Raw genomic sequence first — 17,214 nt, forward strand, 5'->3', positions numbered from 1 at the left:
GGCCCCGGCGCCCTGACCCCGCAGGCGGGCTCGGAGCAGCCTGCAGCTCCGGAGCCAGTCCAGCCCCGAGCCGCCCGACAGCGCAGGCTTGAGGCGGCCCTTGGGGGTGCCAGGCACTGGGGCGGGGGCACGGGCACGTGCTGCCTGGAGGTGTGCGGAGCTCGCACCTATGCGGGGGGTGAAACCAGCCCCTGGAGGCAGAGGGTTAAAGGGACCCTGTAGCCCCTTAGAGACCTACCTTGAAGGCACGGGGTAGTCCACTAGAGACGTGCTGCTTGGTGCTCTTGAGCCAGGGAGGCGAGGTGGGGAGACGCACACCTGATCCTGAGTGTTAGGGATCCCCCTGACAGAGCTGCTGCCCACAGTGACTTGCAGTCAAGGCCAGTCTCTTAGGCACAGCTTGGGGCTTGGCTCACTCCTGAGACTGCCTGGTGTGGTGACTGTCTATCACCTACAGGTCCCAGTTGAGTCTGGTCTGTAGTAAGGGGTGCTCACTGTCAGCCTGGTGACGCTAGTTGTTAAACTGGCTCCCACTCAATTGTCTGCTGGCAGCTGCCACTTGCCAAGTACTGCCAGGATTGCCTGAGTAGCTGGGATCCTGTAGCTTCTGGCTCTGGCCCCAGGCTGAAGGTGGGTCACAGAGGCTATCTGGGACTCATTCAGTAATGTTGCTCCCTAAGTTTTAAGCCAGCCTTCCAGTGCAGTCTGATGCCTTCTACTTCCATTTTTCCTTATTCCCCCAACCTACCAGAACAGTGGAGGGGGTACCTGGGAAATGCCTGGAGTGGAAGCAAGGAGTACCAGCTCTATTCAGCCACTGAGATGCTTCAACACCTGTAGTTTAACTAATGTTGAGCCTGGAGGAAGGTGCCATAGTGCCAGTCAAGCAGAGGGACATCTGCGTCTCTAGAGCAGAAAAGTAGGCAGCATCAGGGTAGTAGCTTCCCTAAGCATGGGTGTGTAATGTGTACAGCCCAACCTTGTAAAGGCCCTGCGCAGCTGAACATCCGCTCGCCCGCCACACTCCATGCTTGCCTTGTATGTCTCGGCCACCTGTTCTGGTCAAAAGGACAAGAGTTAAGCTGTCTGGGAAAGGGACTGTCATCCACTATGTGCAGTGCCTGGGATGATGACCTGACAGGCCTCTTGGCACTACTGCCATGTAACCTAACTAAGTGCTAGGGACCGTACAGCATCAAGGGAGAGTGAAGCAAGTGGACAACAGGTGAATGCCCTTAGCTGTCCCATGGAAGGATGGGGTTATGGAGAGGGCAGAGAGTCCAAGAGGAAAGGCTGTTGTTGCTGATGCCTACAGCATGGTGAAGGTTCTGAGTGAACCGGAGCAGCCAGAATGCATGCATGGTAGCCCAGCCCAAGGGAGAATTGGGCACACTGGGGAACCAAAGCCTCCATCTGCTGGGGTGGGGGGTTGGAATCAACCCACAGCTGTAGGGGTGGTTGACTTCTGAAAATACCCCATGAGGAACATCTTTCCATACTGCTTCTGCCTGATGGGCAGTAAGTGCTGGGAGGGACTCTTCTTTCCTCCTTGTTTTAGGAGAAGGTTCTGAGGGATACTGTGGCTGCTCTGTACAAAAGACCCTGGTGAGTGAAACCAAAATGGTTGTTAGTATTGCATGCAGCTAAATTAGCCTTGGACATCACCTACTTGCAGGAATTGCAGGGAAAGCAGCTCATGCAAATGCCTGCTTCAGGCCTTCTGCTGTCCAGTTCTCTGTTCCCAGAGACTAGCCTGGACTTCCCTTGTCTCTTAGGAGAAGGCATTTCCCCCACTACACACATTGGAGATGATTGTGTTGCTAACAAAGATTAAAAGATTGTTCCCACTCTTAATTTTGCCAAGGAGGTGCTTTGAGACTGCATTTTTCTACTCTGCCCCAGTCCTAGCTCTGAGTGCCAGAGTCCTGTCCTTCCAAGAACAGCTCTTTGTAGTGTCCATGCTGTACCATATAGTGACAGCAAGGCTTTGCTAAGCAGGCTGGTGGCTATGGTGCTGGGGTGCCTTCCTAAATGCTTTAATGTGGTGGTCATAGTCTTTTGCAGAACAGAAGACCAGGACTCCAGGGCTACAGCTCCAGGACCCCTTACCGCCCCCCCCTTCCTCCCCCGCAAACCATCCAGCCATAAAGGAGAAAGTAGGGTTAAGGCTGGGGAGTGGGGTGGGCGGTAAGTCATGACATGCCCCAAAGTATCCTTCCTTAGCTGCCTCTGAGTGCTAGAGGATCCCAGCAGCAGAGTGGATGTAGAACTGGTGCCGTGTGTCTGATGTTTCCAGCAGAGCCCTGGGAAGCTGACTCCAGAGCTGCTCTGAGATGCACGAGTAGGGCAGGGGCTGTACCTGGCTGCTGAGGTGTAAGCAGTGTCCTAGCCCCCTCCTGTGGCCATAGCAGCTAGTGTGTGGCAAGGACTATGCAGAGCTGACCTGGGGAGCATGGAGGTTAATCGGCACCTCTCCGATAGTGCCTTGTTGACAGGAATTTGATACCCCCCCCTTGTGCAGCACAGACAAAGCGCTTTTCATGGTGATAACAAACCTCATCCTGTCAGCACAACAGTCTGGAGAGAAGAACAAAACAACAGCACATGAAAGAGGGCAGAGTGCTGTCTCTGCCACTGGGAGCTGGTGTGCTCCCCAGCCTTTGAGCACACAGGCTGTGGAGCTGTATGGGGGCTGGGACCAGGGGCCCCTCTGCTTTACTTGCAGATCCATGGCAGCAGCTCCCCACAGACCCATCTCTAGGAGGAGCCCTAGTTCCATGTTTCCCTTTCTGCTGATGGATGCCCTGGTGTGACAGCAATGGCCAGAGGCTGTCTTAGCAGAGCAGGGCAGCATAGGCTGCCTTCCCCTTACACCAGGTCCATGCTGAGGATGTGGAGGTGAGAGGGCAGTGTTGTGATCCTACCCAAGATTCCCAGGGTACGTGGAGTTTGCTCTAGTCCTTTTTCTGTATGCTCTACCCACATGGAACTGCATCCCAGCCTAGGACCCCTATCTAATTATAGCTTTGTGACTTCTGTAGGGGATCTGGGGAAGCACAGAATCTGTAAGGAAGAGACTTATTGGAATTCTGGGCATTTTTGAATTAACAGTAGTTTTTCAGCGTAATGGAATGGAGCAGAAGTATAGGTGGTGAATGGGGGAAAGGAGCCGAGCCGAATCCAGCGCTACAGTATTTGCTGTAACGGGTATAAATGTTGACTCCACCCCAAGAACTCCTGAGACTTCATAGTGTGGTAGACATTCCCAATCCCTGCACATGTGAAGTGAGGTCTGTGCAGGGCAAGGAGGTGTGTGACAGGTGGGGAGTGAGAGGGGAAGACAGCATGTAGGTGAGTAGTGGTGAGAGCAGAGGTAGGGGTGGTCCTGTATGAGGTGAGAGATGCTAGGTTCTTGAGCTGTCTGCCTCAAAGTGCAGAGGGTGGTTCTTAGGAGAGGATTTGGTAGCTGGGCTGCCTGGCACAGACTGGTTATAGCTACTAGTTAGGGTAGGGACAGCTGCAGGCTAGGTAGAGGAATGGCATCCAGAGCACAGGAGCTTTGGCACAGTGTGGGCTTGGGGCTGCTTCTCTGTCCACTCCAGGGACATCCAGATCAGTGACTTCTGCCATGAACTGTCTCTGTGGACACTGTGCCAGAAGCTGCAGGTGACCTGGGTGGATTACTTCAGAAAGCTCTGCACTGCTGATTGGCTCCTGCTGTGGCTAATTCAGGAAACTGGCTGTATGGTATGGGCCCACACCCATCACCACTCTGTTCACCTTTCCTCAGGCAGCAGGTGGTTGCTGCCGCTTGAGACTCCTTTGCTCTTCCTGTACAAATCCATTCTCCTGGCCCTGTCGAGGAAATCAGCATGAGAAGGAGAGAGGAAACAGCAGGTGCCATTCCTGTGTGTTTGACAGCGTGGGGCAGGGAGCTGAAAAAATAAATAGGAAATGATGCTGCTCTGCTTCATTGTGGGTAGATGTGTGTGCGGATAGTGACATGGGGGAGGGGGAATGTGTGGCACTGATGGGGTTAAACAGTGCAACAAAGTTTGGAGTCCACAGTGGGGATATCCAAAAATATCTACCTAGTGTGATTGCAAGATGCATCCTCAGGAAGAAGGAAGTGAGCTGATCTCTGAGGGACTGTAGATACACTCCCCACCCTGGGCAGGAGGGCTGAGCTTCCTGGAGTGGAGTCCTTTCCCAGAGGAGAGACCCTCTGCAGTGGCTAGGGGAGCTGGCCTCAAGAGCAATGATACTCAGCTAGTTCTGAGGGGGACCAGACTGGCCCCTTCCAGCTCTCCCTGTAGAAGACTCCAGGCTTTGCTTATGGGGGCCATGAGGACCTGCCGTGTGCAGACCGAGGTGTCCCAGCTAACACACTGCCTCCTGTTCCCAGGGCCCCTGGCTGAGGCACCAGATGGAAAGGATCCTGAGGAGGGGAACATCCGTAACCTGGTGTACCCCAGAGGGGCACGGAATGGAGCAGGACACCGGCAGAATGGCTGGCGAAAGTACCGGCGGCCAAGACCTCGTCTCTCCCACAAGGGCCCCATGCCTTTCTAACACGGGTAGCAAGAGCCTTACAAAGCAGACTTGGAGGGGAAATGGAGGAGCCATATGGGATTGCTTCAACAGCTGTGGTAGCTCCACTGTGTGGGAGGGCACATCTAGGGAAATGCAAGTGGGTGAGGGAGCTCCAGCACTAGGAGAGAACAACTGGAGCAGAACATGGCTGTTCGAGCCCCAGGCTGTCTTCTCCCGTGCAACACTGGGTCTGGGGTGGGATGTGAACCTCCCTAAAAGCAGTTGTCATGAGTGCAGGGTAGGGTGTGGACAGAAGCATATTTGGTGGGTGCAAGGTGTCTGTTCAGGATGCTTATAGCTACCAGGGATTGCACTAGAGGGAATGGGCTGCCCTGAGGTAGCCTCTATGCCCTGAGACTACTGAGGTGTCTGTTCTGGAGGACAGAGTTCCCTGGGTAACAGCTATTTGCTTTGTCAAATAGCAAAGTTGAATGGGACTTCTGCTGCTTTGGGGATGGGCTTTGGGTATAGGCCCTGTGGGAAGTGGAGAGCTGGGCTGGAATACTGTGCCCCTTGCACTGGGTTCTTCTTTGTACAGATCCAGAAGTGGGCTGGACTGGGGAGGTGGCAGGGCAGGATAGCTGGGACTATGGCTCCTATACTGGGAGACTCCTTGACTCTCTTCTTGCTTCCATTTGCAGGGTTGCTTCTGCCTCCCCCTACCCTCCTGAGGCCCATCACAGTTGTCCTCTCTGCTTCATAGACTGGTTTGCTTGTCTTGGAGCCCTGAGTATGGGAACTTCAACCTGCTGATGTGTGCAGTCCTCTCCTGATTGCCAGTTTGCCCATGTAGCTGTTCTATCTGGAGTTGTCAGCACCATGAAACTGCCCCCTACTCCCACCCCCTCTCAAATGTGAGCTGCTTGATGGGGCAGGCATTCCTGTCTCCTCTGAAGATTCATTGCCCAGATAGTGCAGCAGGGGGACATCTCTCTCTTTCCCCTGCTTCTTGCTGGGGAGGTTCCCTGCCTTGCTCAGACCCCTGCAAGGGAGCACCACCCTATGATCCTCTGATTATGTAAGCACTTACAGCCTCCTCTTAAAAAGCTGCCCTTGCTTCTGTGCCTTGCTCTTTAGGCTGGCAGAGCCTTGGGTGGAGGAGCCTGCAACTGCATTGGGGATGGCTTCATTGCTGCAGCTCTGAAGGTAGCTCATAGTAGAGGTGGGGGTTTTGGCTGACAGGAGAAGGCCATTGAGGCTGAGGAGCATTTCCATCAGATGGAGAAACCCCTTATGGGTTCCAAGGAATGGCTTTTTGTTCCATCCTGACTGAGCTGTACACACTTGTCTAAATGTGCTGTCAAGTAACTTCAGCTTGTTGGGTCTATTTATTCTTATGGTGCTACGCCAGCACCAGTGTCATTGAAAGCCACCTCCCCCTCTTTTCCCCTTCTCCCTCCCCCCACCTCAGGTTAGAGAACAAGTCAGGGTTTGGTGTCAGAGACCGAGTGGGAGGAGCAAGCAGTCAGGTCAGTGGTTTGCACCGACTCTTCTGGGTCACTGGAGACAGGGCTGTGATGAGCCCTATGCAGTGACCAGGCTGTGGAGTACTCTAGACTCCTTGGGGTACAGCCTCACAGAGCTTGGAGTGTTTTCCCACTGCCATGTGGCTCTGCCTGTGCTGTGTGATCATAAGGTCCCTATGGAGAGATACTGTATGTGATGGGAGGGAGTGAAGGATTAGTCCCTTTAAAAGGGGCCTTCCTCTGGGCACTGCACCAGAGCATAGGAAGCTTTGCATCCTTGTCACTTGGGATTCCAGGACCCTGCCTTGTGCTGCTGCAGTATGATGCTGGCCCTGGAACCCTTGTCCCTGCACAAGGGGTGGAACAAGGTTTCTCAAGGGAGAGGAGATCTGGAGTGGACACTGGCTAATCCAGCAAGGAGCTTGCTGCCCCGACTTCCTTGTTTAGGAGTGTCTTCCCCTTTGGGATCTCAGTTCCAATCACTCTGAAGTCACTCAAGGGCCATGGAACTGAGTGAGTGAGAGTGGCATGGCCCAGTGGAGCCATGGGTATGCCAAGCAGGGAAAAAGCTGGCTCTTGAGTAATGTTTCAGGTGGCTGTCAATGATTCTTTGTATAATACTAATTTATACCAAGTGGGAATGCCTTACTCTGTACAACTGTTCCCTGTTGGTAACTGTCTTCTGTGTCTGTAAAGATTGTTCTGTGTAAATACATCTTTATAATAAAGAATTATGATGTCAGTAAGCCCTTATTTCTGGAGGTGCAGACAATATTTATTTCTTTCCCTGTGTGGGAAGGGCACATGAATGTGAGAGACCCCTTGCAGTATGGCTGGACCTTCCTACCTTGCTTCCCCTTTCTAGACTTATGGTTCCTTACAGATATTAAAAAACACAACAAAAAACCCTGGACTTTTAAACTCGGCATGCTTCTACACCAAGCGTAGCACATACCCAGAAGAGGCAGTGTAGTAGTTGGACCCAGCTCACCCAACATATGTATAGATCAGACACTCTAGTGGGGTTTTTTTGGCATTTTTTAAATCAAATAACTCATTGAATCGGCTATTTGATAAAAGTTCCAAAAAGCACTGCTGAAGTGCCCAATCTATACAAATGCTGCAGAGCTGGGTCCAACTAAGACACTGTTTCCAGTAAAGCAAGTTTTTTTTGTTTTTGTTTTGTTTTTTGTTTTTAATGTCTGTAAGCAGATCTATATGCTGGGAAAGCAATAGCTAAATAATGGTAGGTCAGTGCCCTTCCCATTTTGGAGGGGGAATTGTGATCCAATATTAGAGTAAGACCTAGAGGGAGCCAGACCAGGAAGATGCATTCTCTCCCAGAATTTGCTTAGGCTATTGCCAAAGCTGTTAGTAGGTGCAGAAGAAGCATGGAGTCTAGGCCCTCTCCGTAAGCAGTGAGTAGTAGGCTGCAGGTGGTACATTGTCCTTGCCTGACTTGGTCATGCTGCAGCCTGCAGCCCTACAGTACATAGATTGTTTCATCAGGAAGCCCTCTAATTGAATTAGCAGGGTTGCAGGGTTAGCCTAGAAGCCAATACAGTGCAGTAGATCACGTTCTTTGAACCCAGGCATGGAACTAGCTCTCTGACGCCCAATATGATCCGGGGCTCTGGCCTGACTATTGTTTTGTCTTGGTTTCCATCCTGGAGCTGTTCTAATGGTACAGGAAACCTGAGGAAGAGAAAGCTGATACAACATGTACGGGTGCACTCAAGTACCTGTGTGTACTAGTCTGGAGAAAAGTAAGAGGAAGGTTTGCAAGGGTTGTTGCCACAGCTGGGCAAAGTTATGTACAGAACACTGCATGCCCACCTTTAATGCAAGACACTTTCAGAGGTAAAAGTGCAAAATCTCTATGTAGATGGGGGGGGAAAGCATGCCTCCACTATAGGTTTGTGTGGGTACACATCATACCTAGAAAGCAGCAGGTTTCCTTTCCCCAGACCACAATACCATGCTTATGGGGGACCCTGCCAATGATTGCCTCTTTAGAGCATTAGTGGAGCCTTGCTGCCCAGAAGCACAGTCTCCAGTACCCTTTCGTCTCAGAAAAGGATTGCCTCACCACCTTGCCTCCAGAAGAGCTCTACCTAGGGAAGTCAGGAGTGCAGTGCAAAATTGCATAGAGGGTGAAAGAGATGGCCCCAGACCTTGTGTAAGGCAGAGGTGTAAGAACAGGCATAGCCACTAGTTTTTTTTTACTAGTGGGTGCTTGCAGGCATAAGAGAAAAAAAAAAAACAACCCCAAAAACCCACCACTATATTTTTAACTCTGTGCCCATACTGAACCCCGCCCAGGCCCAGAAGAGGCAGCACATTACTTCTACCTGGTTCTGCAGTGTCTGTAAGGATTAGGTACTTTAGTAGGGCTTTTTTGGCACTTTTATCAAATAGCTGATTCAAACAGCTTTAGATGAAAGTGCCAAAAAGCCCCAATGAGGCACCTGATCCTTACAGATGCTGCAGAGCCAATTGAAGTCACATGCTCCTTCTTCCGGTAAAGTGCTTTTTTTTAAACATCTGCAAGTGGCTCTGGTGGATGTTGAGCACCTGCTAATTTTTTTTTGGCGGGGGTTCCTAAGCCCCAAAACGCCCATAGAGTTGGCGCCTATGAGAACAGGGGGCTGAGACAGAAAAGGAAATGGGGACATACCTGGCTTCTTGAAAGGCAATTCTCAGGGCTGCCTGCCTGGCCAGCAAGATGGGAGATGCATGATAGTGGAAGTGGGGGCAGGCACACTGCAGAGGATTTGGGTCTGAGGAGAGTGACAGGCTTACGGACCTGGGAGTATGGTCAGGCCTATTGCAAGGCAACTACCTTGGCTCAAGTTAAAGGCAGAGAGCCCCCAGAAAGCACAATGTAACCAACTGATGCGACTGTGTCCCTGGCACAAAAGGATCCAACCTCTCAGAGCCAAGGGGCAGCTGCCTATAGGTGTAGGAGAGGAGGGAGGTTGGTGAGTGCAGCTGTGCCTTCCACAGAACTGGCTGCCTGACCCCAGCTAAATGTGCTGCATTCAGGATGGAAAGTACCATGAAGTAGCAGGGGCAAGTTAGTCCCTATTTTAAGGGCCTTTTGCAGAGAAGGCTTCTTCATAGCACAAGCAGACACTTATCTAGGCCTGACTTCTCTCACAAATGTGGCCCTTTATTCTACAAAGTGTGGACTCATTTTATTGACAGCAGCAGCAGTGGAATATGTGGTGTGAAGTGGGCTCGGGTCTGCTCTGAGAAAGTCAGGCAGGATGGTGGATGTGATGTTGCCTGCTGGACTTGTGCTTTCCCATGAGGCTGCTTTGGCCCGTGTGGGAACTTCTTGACCTCAGCAGTCAGGTGGCTGTCTTGGGAGAGGTTTTGTCACTGTGGTTTCCTGTCAGAGTGCCATTTTATCTAGGTGTTTGCTCACCTGTGCCTTCTGTTTGTTACTGCCATCTGCATTTGCTAATGGACCCTGCACTATTCTGCATAACGCATGTCACAGCCTGGGACTCTCCCTTAACTTAACATTGGGAAGACCAAGGTACTCCATCAGCCTGCCCCACACAAGCTGCCCCTCTTTCCCCCACACATAACCACTGGTGGAGAACCCTTGGAAAATGTTGAGCATTTCCCATACCTTGGCAGTCACCTCTCCTAGTCAGTCAGTCTTGATATGGAAATTGAACACAGGATTTGCTGTTCCAGCATATCCTTTGGAAAGCTGCTTCACTGTGTCTTTTCTGACTAAGATCTGCAGATGGAAACTAAGATCCTGGTCTACAATGCAGTAGTTATCACAGGGGTGGGCAACATACGGCCCACGGGCCGGATCCGGTCCACCAGGCCATTCTTTCCAGCCCGCAGGGGACCTAAAAAGTTTAGAAAATTAATATGCATCTGGTCCTGACTGCCTGTCAAAGATGACAGGAGCCAGGGGCAGTAGGACCCAGGGGAAGTTGGCAGGACTCAGGAGAAAGGCTGGTCCAGTCCCAGACCCCAGCCAGAAGCCTCTGCCTGCCCTAGCACCACATGGCCCTGGGCTGCATACAGGGACTGTGGGAGCATGGGGCTGCACCGATACCCTGAGGCCAAGAGCGCACATGTGTGTGTGTAATGTGGGAGGGGGGAGAGAGAGAGAGAGAGAATGTGTGTGTGTGTGTGTGTGTGTGTGTGTGTGTGTGTGTGTGTGTGTGTGCATGCGTGCGTGTAGTGAGGGAGGCACAGTGTGTGTGTGCGCGTGTGCACACGTGTATTCATAGGGCGATTTCCACAAGCACACCCCACCATACACATGCACCCCCCCCACACTGCCATATACACAGCCCCCACCCCCTCTCACACTCCAGCCACCCTACCCCCACACACAGCCCCTCACAGAAAAACTCACATGCTCCCTCACCCCACACCCACACCTATCCACCCCCCCACAACCTCCCCACACATCCACACCTTCTCCACACTGTGACAGCTAAAATTGTGTCTAAGGTGCTTGCTGAATGCTCTGTGAAGATTAAACCAGGTGATTCGTGTTGTTTGTTTATGTATAGAGCTGCATGTTGCCGCTAAGAGTTTAATTAAAGTAAAAGATTAGTGAGGCCTTGTAAAATTAGTGAGGCCTTGAAAGTAGTGAAGCCTTGTATGTAGTAGCAGAGTTAAAATTAACCTTATCAAAAAAATGCCAAAGCTTGTAATGGTATTAGTCAGTCATAAGGAAAGTTTGTAGTGAGTGGCTGTGGGCCCACAGCGTAGCTCAAAAGTTATAAATTAGCTAGCACATACAAAAATTATCAGAAGGAAGATGCAGCATTGTAAGAGAAGCTACTAATTTAGAAATTAGCTGCTAACCTAGATTCAGTAAGCCCGTAGATCTCGAGGAGCCCAAGGACTGAATACCAGGGTCCTTCCCAGTACCCCTCGGACAGCAAAGATCGAAGACGCCTAACTTTACTGAGCTTCGTTAAAAAAAACCCCAACAACAACAACAAAAAACCAACTTATTGTACATCAGGCATCAGAGAAAACTGCCGATAAGTTGCTGATGCAAATTGTTATTGTCTGTCATTGTTGTCTTGTTATATTACGTGTAGTTGTGTGTTTGTTAAGTTAATAAACCTTACATACCCCCAGCCACTCTTTCAATCCCGAACCCTCCCACTGGCAGCTAGGACATAAATTGGCGTCACGAACAGGATTGAGAGGCTCTAGTCCAAAGAGAAAGGTTGGAATGGAGAGAGTTGGGTGGGCCCCGTTGGTGGCTTTGCTTAAAGAAGTGGCAGGGACGGAGAATCCCAGGTGGGATAAGGATAGGTTAAGGCCTGCCTGGAGTGACCCGAGAACTGTATCCGATCACTGGGCTAGGTTTGCCGCTGCTGCCTGGGGTAAACCCAAAAAGGGGTGCCTGTCGTGGCTGCTGGCCACGTGCTGCGGTTAGGGGCCGAAAAAAAATGTCCAGCTCCGGGAAAAAGTCACCCAGCTGAGTAAGGAGTTGGAGGATGTGAGGGATTCCAAAAGTGTGGCATGTGAGGCTGCGCGAGCTGCCCAGAGTCACTTGGAAACATCAGAACAGAGGGAAGGAAAAATTATGATCGTGTGCGTGGCCACTTCCCTCCAGAAGAGGGCACAGTTAGTACAGGCTGTGGTGCCCTCCTTCGAGAAGGTGCGACAGTGCCTGTATAGAGAGAAACTGGAAGCTGAGCTCTGGGAAGATCACCGGGAGGAGACGGATGAGGGCGAGGAGACTGATGACGAGCCTAATGCCAAACTGCCCGTGTGTTCCCACCCGGAGGGAACAGCTCAGACAAGCATTTCCAGTAGTAGTAACTTGCTCAGGGCCACAAAGGGAAAATCCCTGAACAGAGCTGCACTCCTTTACCCGTGCGGAGATTCAAGATATACAGGAGCAGCATAAGTCCAAGCCAGGAGAACCAGTGATAGACTGGCTAATTTGAATGTATAGTGAAGGGGCCTCCGCAATATCAGTAAGCCATGCAGAAGCAGCCCAACTCGTCCTGCACCCTGAGCTCCAGTTGAATCAGTTTGCAGGAGGTAATAAAAATGTTACTTTGTTTTCTGCTGCACTACAGGCAACTGCTGCCAGTTACAGTAATATGAAAGAAGAGCTTAACCCTGCCCCTCATGCATGAGACAGTTCAGGCTGTCTGCTGCTTGTATCAGTTAGCACTAACTGAAATCATTTGCGCAGCAGTTTGAACTTGCACGCCAGATGCACAAGTCATGACAGCACTGTTTTAGAAGAGCTTTTGCCAACGAGCACTAACAGAGTGCACCTCAGCCCTGTTATCCTTAAAGCCAGAGGCAGTGAATCACCCGGTAAGAGATGTGATCTGGCGATTAGTGCAGCTTCTACCCAATTTTGCAGAAGCCAGGGCTTGCCAAGCCAACAAAAACCGCCAAGGCCATGGCGGTGGCCTCAGTGAAAGACAAACCCCCTGACCGCCCCCCAAATTGTTAAGAGAAGCCAGGGAAGGCCGGCCCAAGACTCCGCGAGCAAGAATGTGGAAAGACTTGTTAGCTGCCAGTTTCAATAAAGTGCAAATCAATAGACTGGCCACCAATGTCCTGCGAGGGCTCTAAGCTAAACACTGCAGCAAAGGGGCAAACCCAAAAGCAGAGCCTTCCGCGCTGCCGGCAGTGTCACCAGAGGGATTCTCTGCCCTAAGGGCGAAACTATCAACATTTTCCCAGGCACATGCGAAGCCGCCAGCCTTTACCTCCCCTGATTGTGTGGCCTAAGAAGTCTGGCCGGCCCAACCCCCAGAAAAAGGGGCCATCATGGGGGCGGTAGCAGACCGGGGACCAGTATCTAAAGTTAATATTGCCCCTTAAGTCGGATACCTGTATGATTCAATTAAGTAAAAGTAAAAAGTCAGTCGATATGCTATTAGACACAAGTGCCCAGATTTCCATTTTAGATTCCACAGATTAAAAAGGGGAAAAAGGAACTCCTTATCAAGTAATTGAACTCAGAGGCACTAGACAGCCAGGATATCTAGTCCGAGTGACCTTCGCGCTACCTAATGGCTCTAAGGTAACGGCGGCAGCAGTAATACTTAAAGGGGGACCAAGCTTACTGGGACTTAATTTACTAAAAAGACATTGGTTTGCCCTTGAGTGAGAGAATTAGCAGTTCAGGTGCGCAGTGCCTCACCAGAAACCTGAGGAAACGGCTATAACGGCTGTAACTCGATGTAGCATGACTCCATTAACCCTGCCTCCCATAAAAAGAGTACACCGGCCCCAATATCAAACTCCCCCCAAGGCCACCCAACCTATCCAGTGTATTATCAGCCAGCAGTTAAAAGACAGGACTATTATCCAAACCCACTCTCTGTATAACTATCCAGTGCGGCCAGTGCATAAGCCAAATGGAGAGTGGTGGCTGACTATTGACTTTCGAGCTTTAAATGCTAATACTGACCCTTTGACAGCTGCTGTCCCATCACTACCATCCTTAACAGAAATCATGTGGTGTTATGGGCCTGTGTGGATAAGATATGTTGATATCAAGGACTTGTTTTTTACTATTCCCATCCATGAAAGTCACTGGCCAGTATTTGCTTTCACGTAGATAAGGCAGCAGTATACCTACACCGTGTTGCCCCGGGGGTGGATACACAGCCCCACCCTGGCTCACAAAGTTCTAGTTACTGTAGTTCATGAGGTCCAAGAGAAGTACCCCAACATACGCATGTGGCAGTACATAGATGATGTCATAGTAAGCAGTCAAGACAAAGAAGCTGCCACCAAGGCCTTTGAATCATTCAAAGAGAAAGTGCATACCTTCAGATTCACGCTGTCTGAACAGAAAGTCCAAGAAGTAAGACCCTAGTGTGAATTTCTAATAAAATAGCAGAATGGGGGGCCCACAATACCAACTGAAAGGCTGTGAAGTATAGTAGAGACTCCCACTAATGTAAAAGAACTGCAAGCCCAATTAAGAACACTCAATTTTTGGTGTATGCATGTTCCTAAGTTTAGTGTATTAGCTTGTCCCTTGTAATAACCTATGTAAGAAGAGGACTAAATAAAAATGGGGTCCTAAGCATAAATATGCCTTGCAGGCCCTTAAAAAAGCAGCAACTGTCCATGCCTCCCTAGCAACACACCATCCAGAAGAGCTTTAGTTCCATATAGGTGTCTCGGAAGGGGGACCACATTAGAGCCTGTGGCAGGAGTCCTCAGAAGCAAAAAAACCCCACCTTAAATTCTAGAGCCGAGGCTGGAGAGGGGCAGAAGCAAAGTATACTCTTTTAAAACAAATGTTGTGTGCAGCAGCAGCAACCCTAGAAGCCACAGAAGTGCTAAGAAGAGAATTACCCACAGTGATCACTCCAAAACCTATTCTCGAAATACCTGTCAGACCACCAGCTGCCACCTGGAGAAAAAGCCCAAGATACCACAGTCCAAAAGTGGATTCATTACATCTTGAGCCAGGTCCAACAAGTAACTCCAAAAAGACAGCCTGCATTAGTTAAAAAGGTCACAGAAAGTACGATTAATGTTTATCGTGACAAAACAAGCTGCAGTAAACCTTCACCCATCAAGAAAGAACCTCCTTTCTCACCTAAGATAGAGGCCTCAGCCAATGTTAAAGTCTAGCTTACAGATGCGTCTGCTCGAGGTCGTGCCTGGAGGGGAGTCGCCTTAAGAATTTGAGACAGCAAGCAAGTAGTGGTACAAGGCCTCGGAAAAAGTGCACAGTATACCAAACTCAGTGTAGTGCTCGCCGTGGCAGAATAGGAATTGTTAAATAGTCCACATCCTGTAAAGCCCATTTACATTTATAGCAACTCCTAGATGGTGGTGGAAGGATACACTAAATAGCTACCCCTATAGAACAAAGAAAACTTTAAAACACAAGTTCAAGACATTTAGAGCCATGAGCAATAGAAGACCTTGTAGAAGTTAGCCCAAGATAAGCTCCCCCTACATATCCAACATCTGAGTGCAGCACATAGGAATAAGGTGAGAGAAAGCCCAGAGGCAAAGTAAAATAGGCAAGTTGATCAGCTGACCAAAGAAGAGAGCACTGAAACCTTGTATGTTAAAAAAAAATAAATGAAGCAGCTAATCCATCATTGCCCAACTCCTCCTCCCACTGCACACCTAAAAAACAAGCCGCAAAATGGCTACATCAACAACATGGGCACCCCAGGCATGATGGAACTGCCCGCTTGGGGCATTCATGTAACTAAGAAAAAGGCACGAGAAATAGTTAACGCTTGCATCATCTGCCAAGAGGTCAAGGTGCAACTAAAACCTTTCCCGACTATCCTGTTGTCATTATGTAGGAGAAAGGTAGCGTGGAAAGTATAGCAATGCGATTTCATAGGCCCCCTCCCTCAAACTTCCCAGAAGCGACAGTACATGTTTGTAGCCATAAAAATTATCATGAGAATAACGTTTGCCTGTGCCTTGGCGAGAGCTACTGCCCAGAACACTTGTACAGCACTAGAAACTCTGCTAACTGTGTATCCATCACCCATAGAACTACAAAGTGATAATAGCCCTCACTTCCGCAGTCATCTTGTGTATGACTAGACCGCAAAACATAGCATGTTATAGACATATCACATCCCACACCATCCACAGTCTAACAGAATAGTAGAGCGAGCCAATAGCATCCTCAAATGCAATTTGTGGTTAGCTGCTAGCCCAGCTCTTAAGGACTGGGACTTGCACCTAGATCGACCTATCAATTAAGCCAATAACCAACCCTGTCCGGGAGGCAACCCTATGAAACAGGCCTTTAGATTAGGTGGTCCCCGTGAGCCAGTAGTAAAGCGACTTAGAAGTAGTGACCCAGGAAAGCTCCAGGCAGGAGACTGGGTAGTAGTAAAGCATCCTCAGAGAAATAAATAAGAAAAGACACTATTAGCAAAAAGTATGCATAATACATGGTAAGTATTTAAGTCAAATTCATCTAACAGGAGCCAAGCTCCTTTTTGTCTTGTTCCTACAAATTAAATCTGTTCACAAATGCAGCCATAGCCATTCCTAATTAAGCCTACTACTGAAGACGAGTCCTGTTCTATCACCTGTCTAAATCAGCTAGCACCATAAAGTGGTAGACTGTTATAACTATATTCTTCTTACTAATACCTTATTGTGTTTCCTAGGTAAGGTGTGTCTACTATCCTTCTTATTACCCAGATATTAATGAACTTGCTCCTAAAGATCTAAATGAGTGGCCTAACCCTAAGCATCCCCCAGAAACACGCTCAAATAACCTTCATGTAGTCCAGCCACAATATCCATATTAAAAAACCCCCACCACCCCAGAACAAGTGAAATCCTAGTCTCTAAGTAGAAGAAACAGAATAGTTGACTAGGAAGGTAGTAACTGTTAGTGCACCTGTAGCACCAGTTATTATCTTGGGTACATTCCCTACTTGAAGGCTAGAATGGCTAACTGTGGAAAGGGAGGTAATTGTTGTAGCTCTGCTCATTTATAGGTTTGTTGTTACATACTTCCTAAAAGAAACCCCATTGAGCTCAACACCCTTAAGTCTGTGCCCTCAATAGTGCATTCTGCATCTGTTCAGCCTCTCAAGTCACTGCGTTTATAGAAAAATCTACCCCCTCCCGTTCCTATGGCTGAGAAAACTCTCCAGCGATGGTGTGTAAAGCCCACCAGGTGGGAGGGCGTGCTACAGGTTAAAAAAAAGTTATTACATGGTTTATAAATCATACCTACACAAAAGTGTAGTAGAATGGTACCCACTTTAATACAACTAGGAGGAGGCTGTATCTGCAAGTCTCCACCAATTCCCATCCTTTTATACCAGTAATATTCCTAAAGCAAATTAATGCTATGATTCTGCCAGAGCAGTGGTTTCACCAACCCAGTACAACATTGTCCCCATGAGTGACAGTGAAAACTCGTTCGCTTTCTAGGAGGTGAAGCATAGTTATAGGCTTCCAAGGAGAGAAGAATAAACATGATCTATGAAAGAACGAGGTGTTCACTATTATCTCTAGCCATTCCCCCCTGGGAGGCCCCGACACCACCCGTGTACAACTCCACACCCTGGTGGAGGTCACAGGTTAAAATCCCAACCCTCCTAAATACTTCATTGTTCACTGCCCAGGTATTGTTCAAACCAGAACAATAGCATGTCCGAGCTACCTT

At 49.4% G+C, this 17,214-nt stretch overlaps 1 protein-coding gene across 1 annotated transcript; it reads left to right on the top strand.

The window, feature by feature from the left end:
- The first annotated feature begins 3,812 nt into the window (after positions 1–3,812).
- APLN (apelin) lies at positions 3,813–6,842 on the top strand. Its single transcript, XM_006027544.3, has 3 exons — positions 3,813–3,897; positions 4,406–4,577; positions 5,235–6,842. Exons 1-2 carry the CDS (start codon positions 3,873–3,875, stop codon positions 4,570–4,572), a joined length of 192 nt encoding a protein of 63 aa, XP_006027606.1. The 5' UTR covers positions 3,813–3,872; the 3' UTR covers positions 4,573–4,577; positions 5,235–6,842.
- The last annotated feature ends 10,372 nt before the right edge of the window (positions 6,843–17,214 follow it).

Source organism: Alligator sinensis, unplaced genomic scaffold (assembly GCF_000455745.1).
Source record: "Alligator sinensis unplaced genomic scaffold, ASM45574v1 scaffold879_1, whole genome shotgun sequence".
NCBI lineage: Eukaryota > Metazoa > Chordata > Crocodylia > Alligatoridae > Alligator > Alligator sinensis.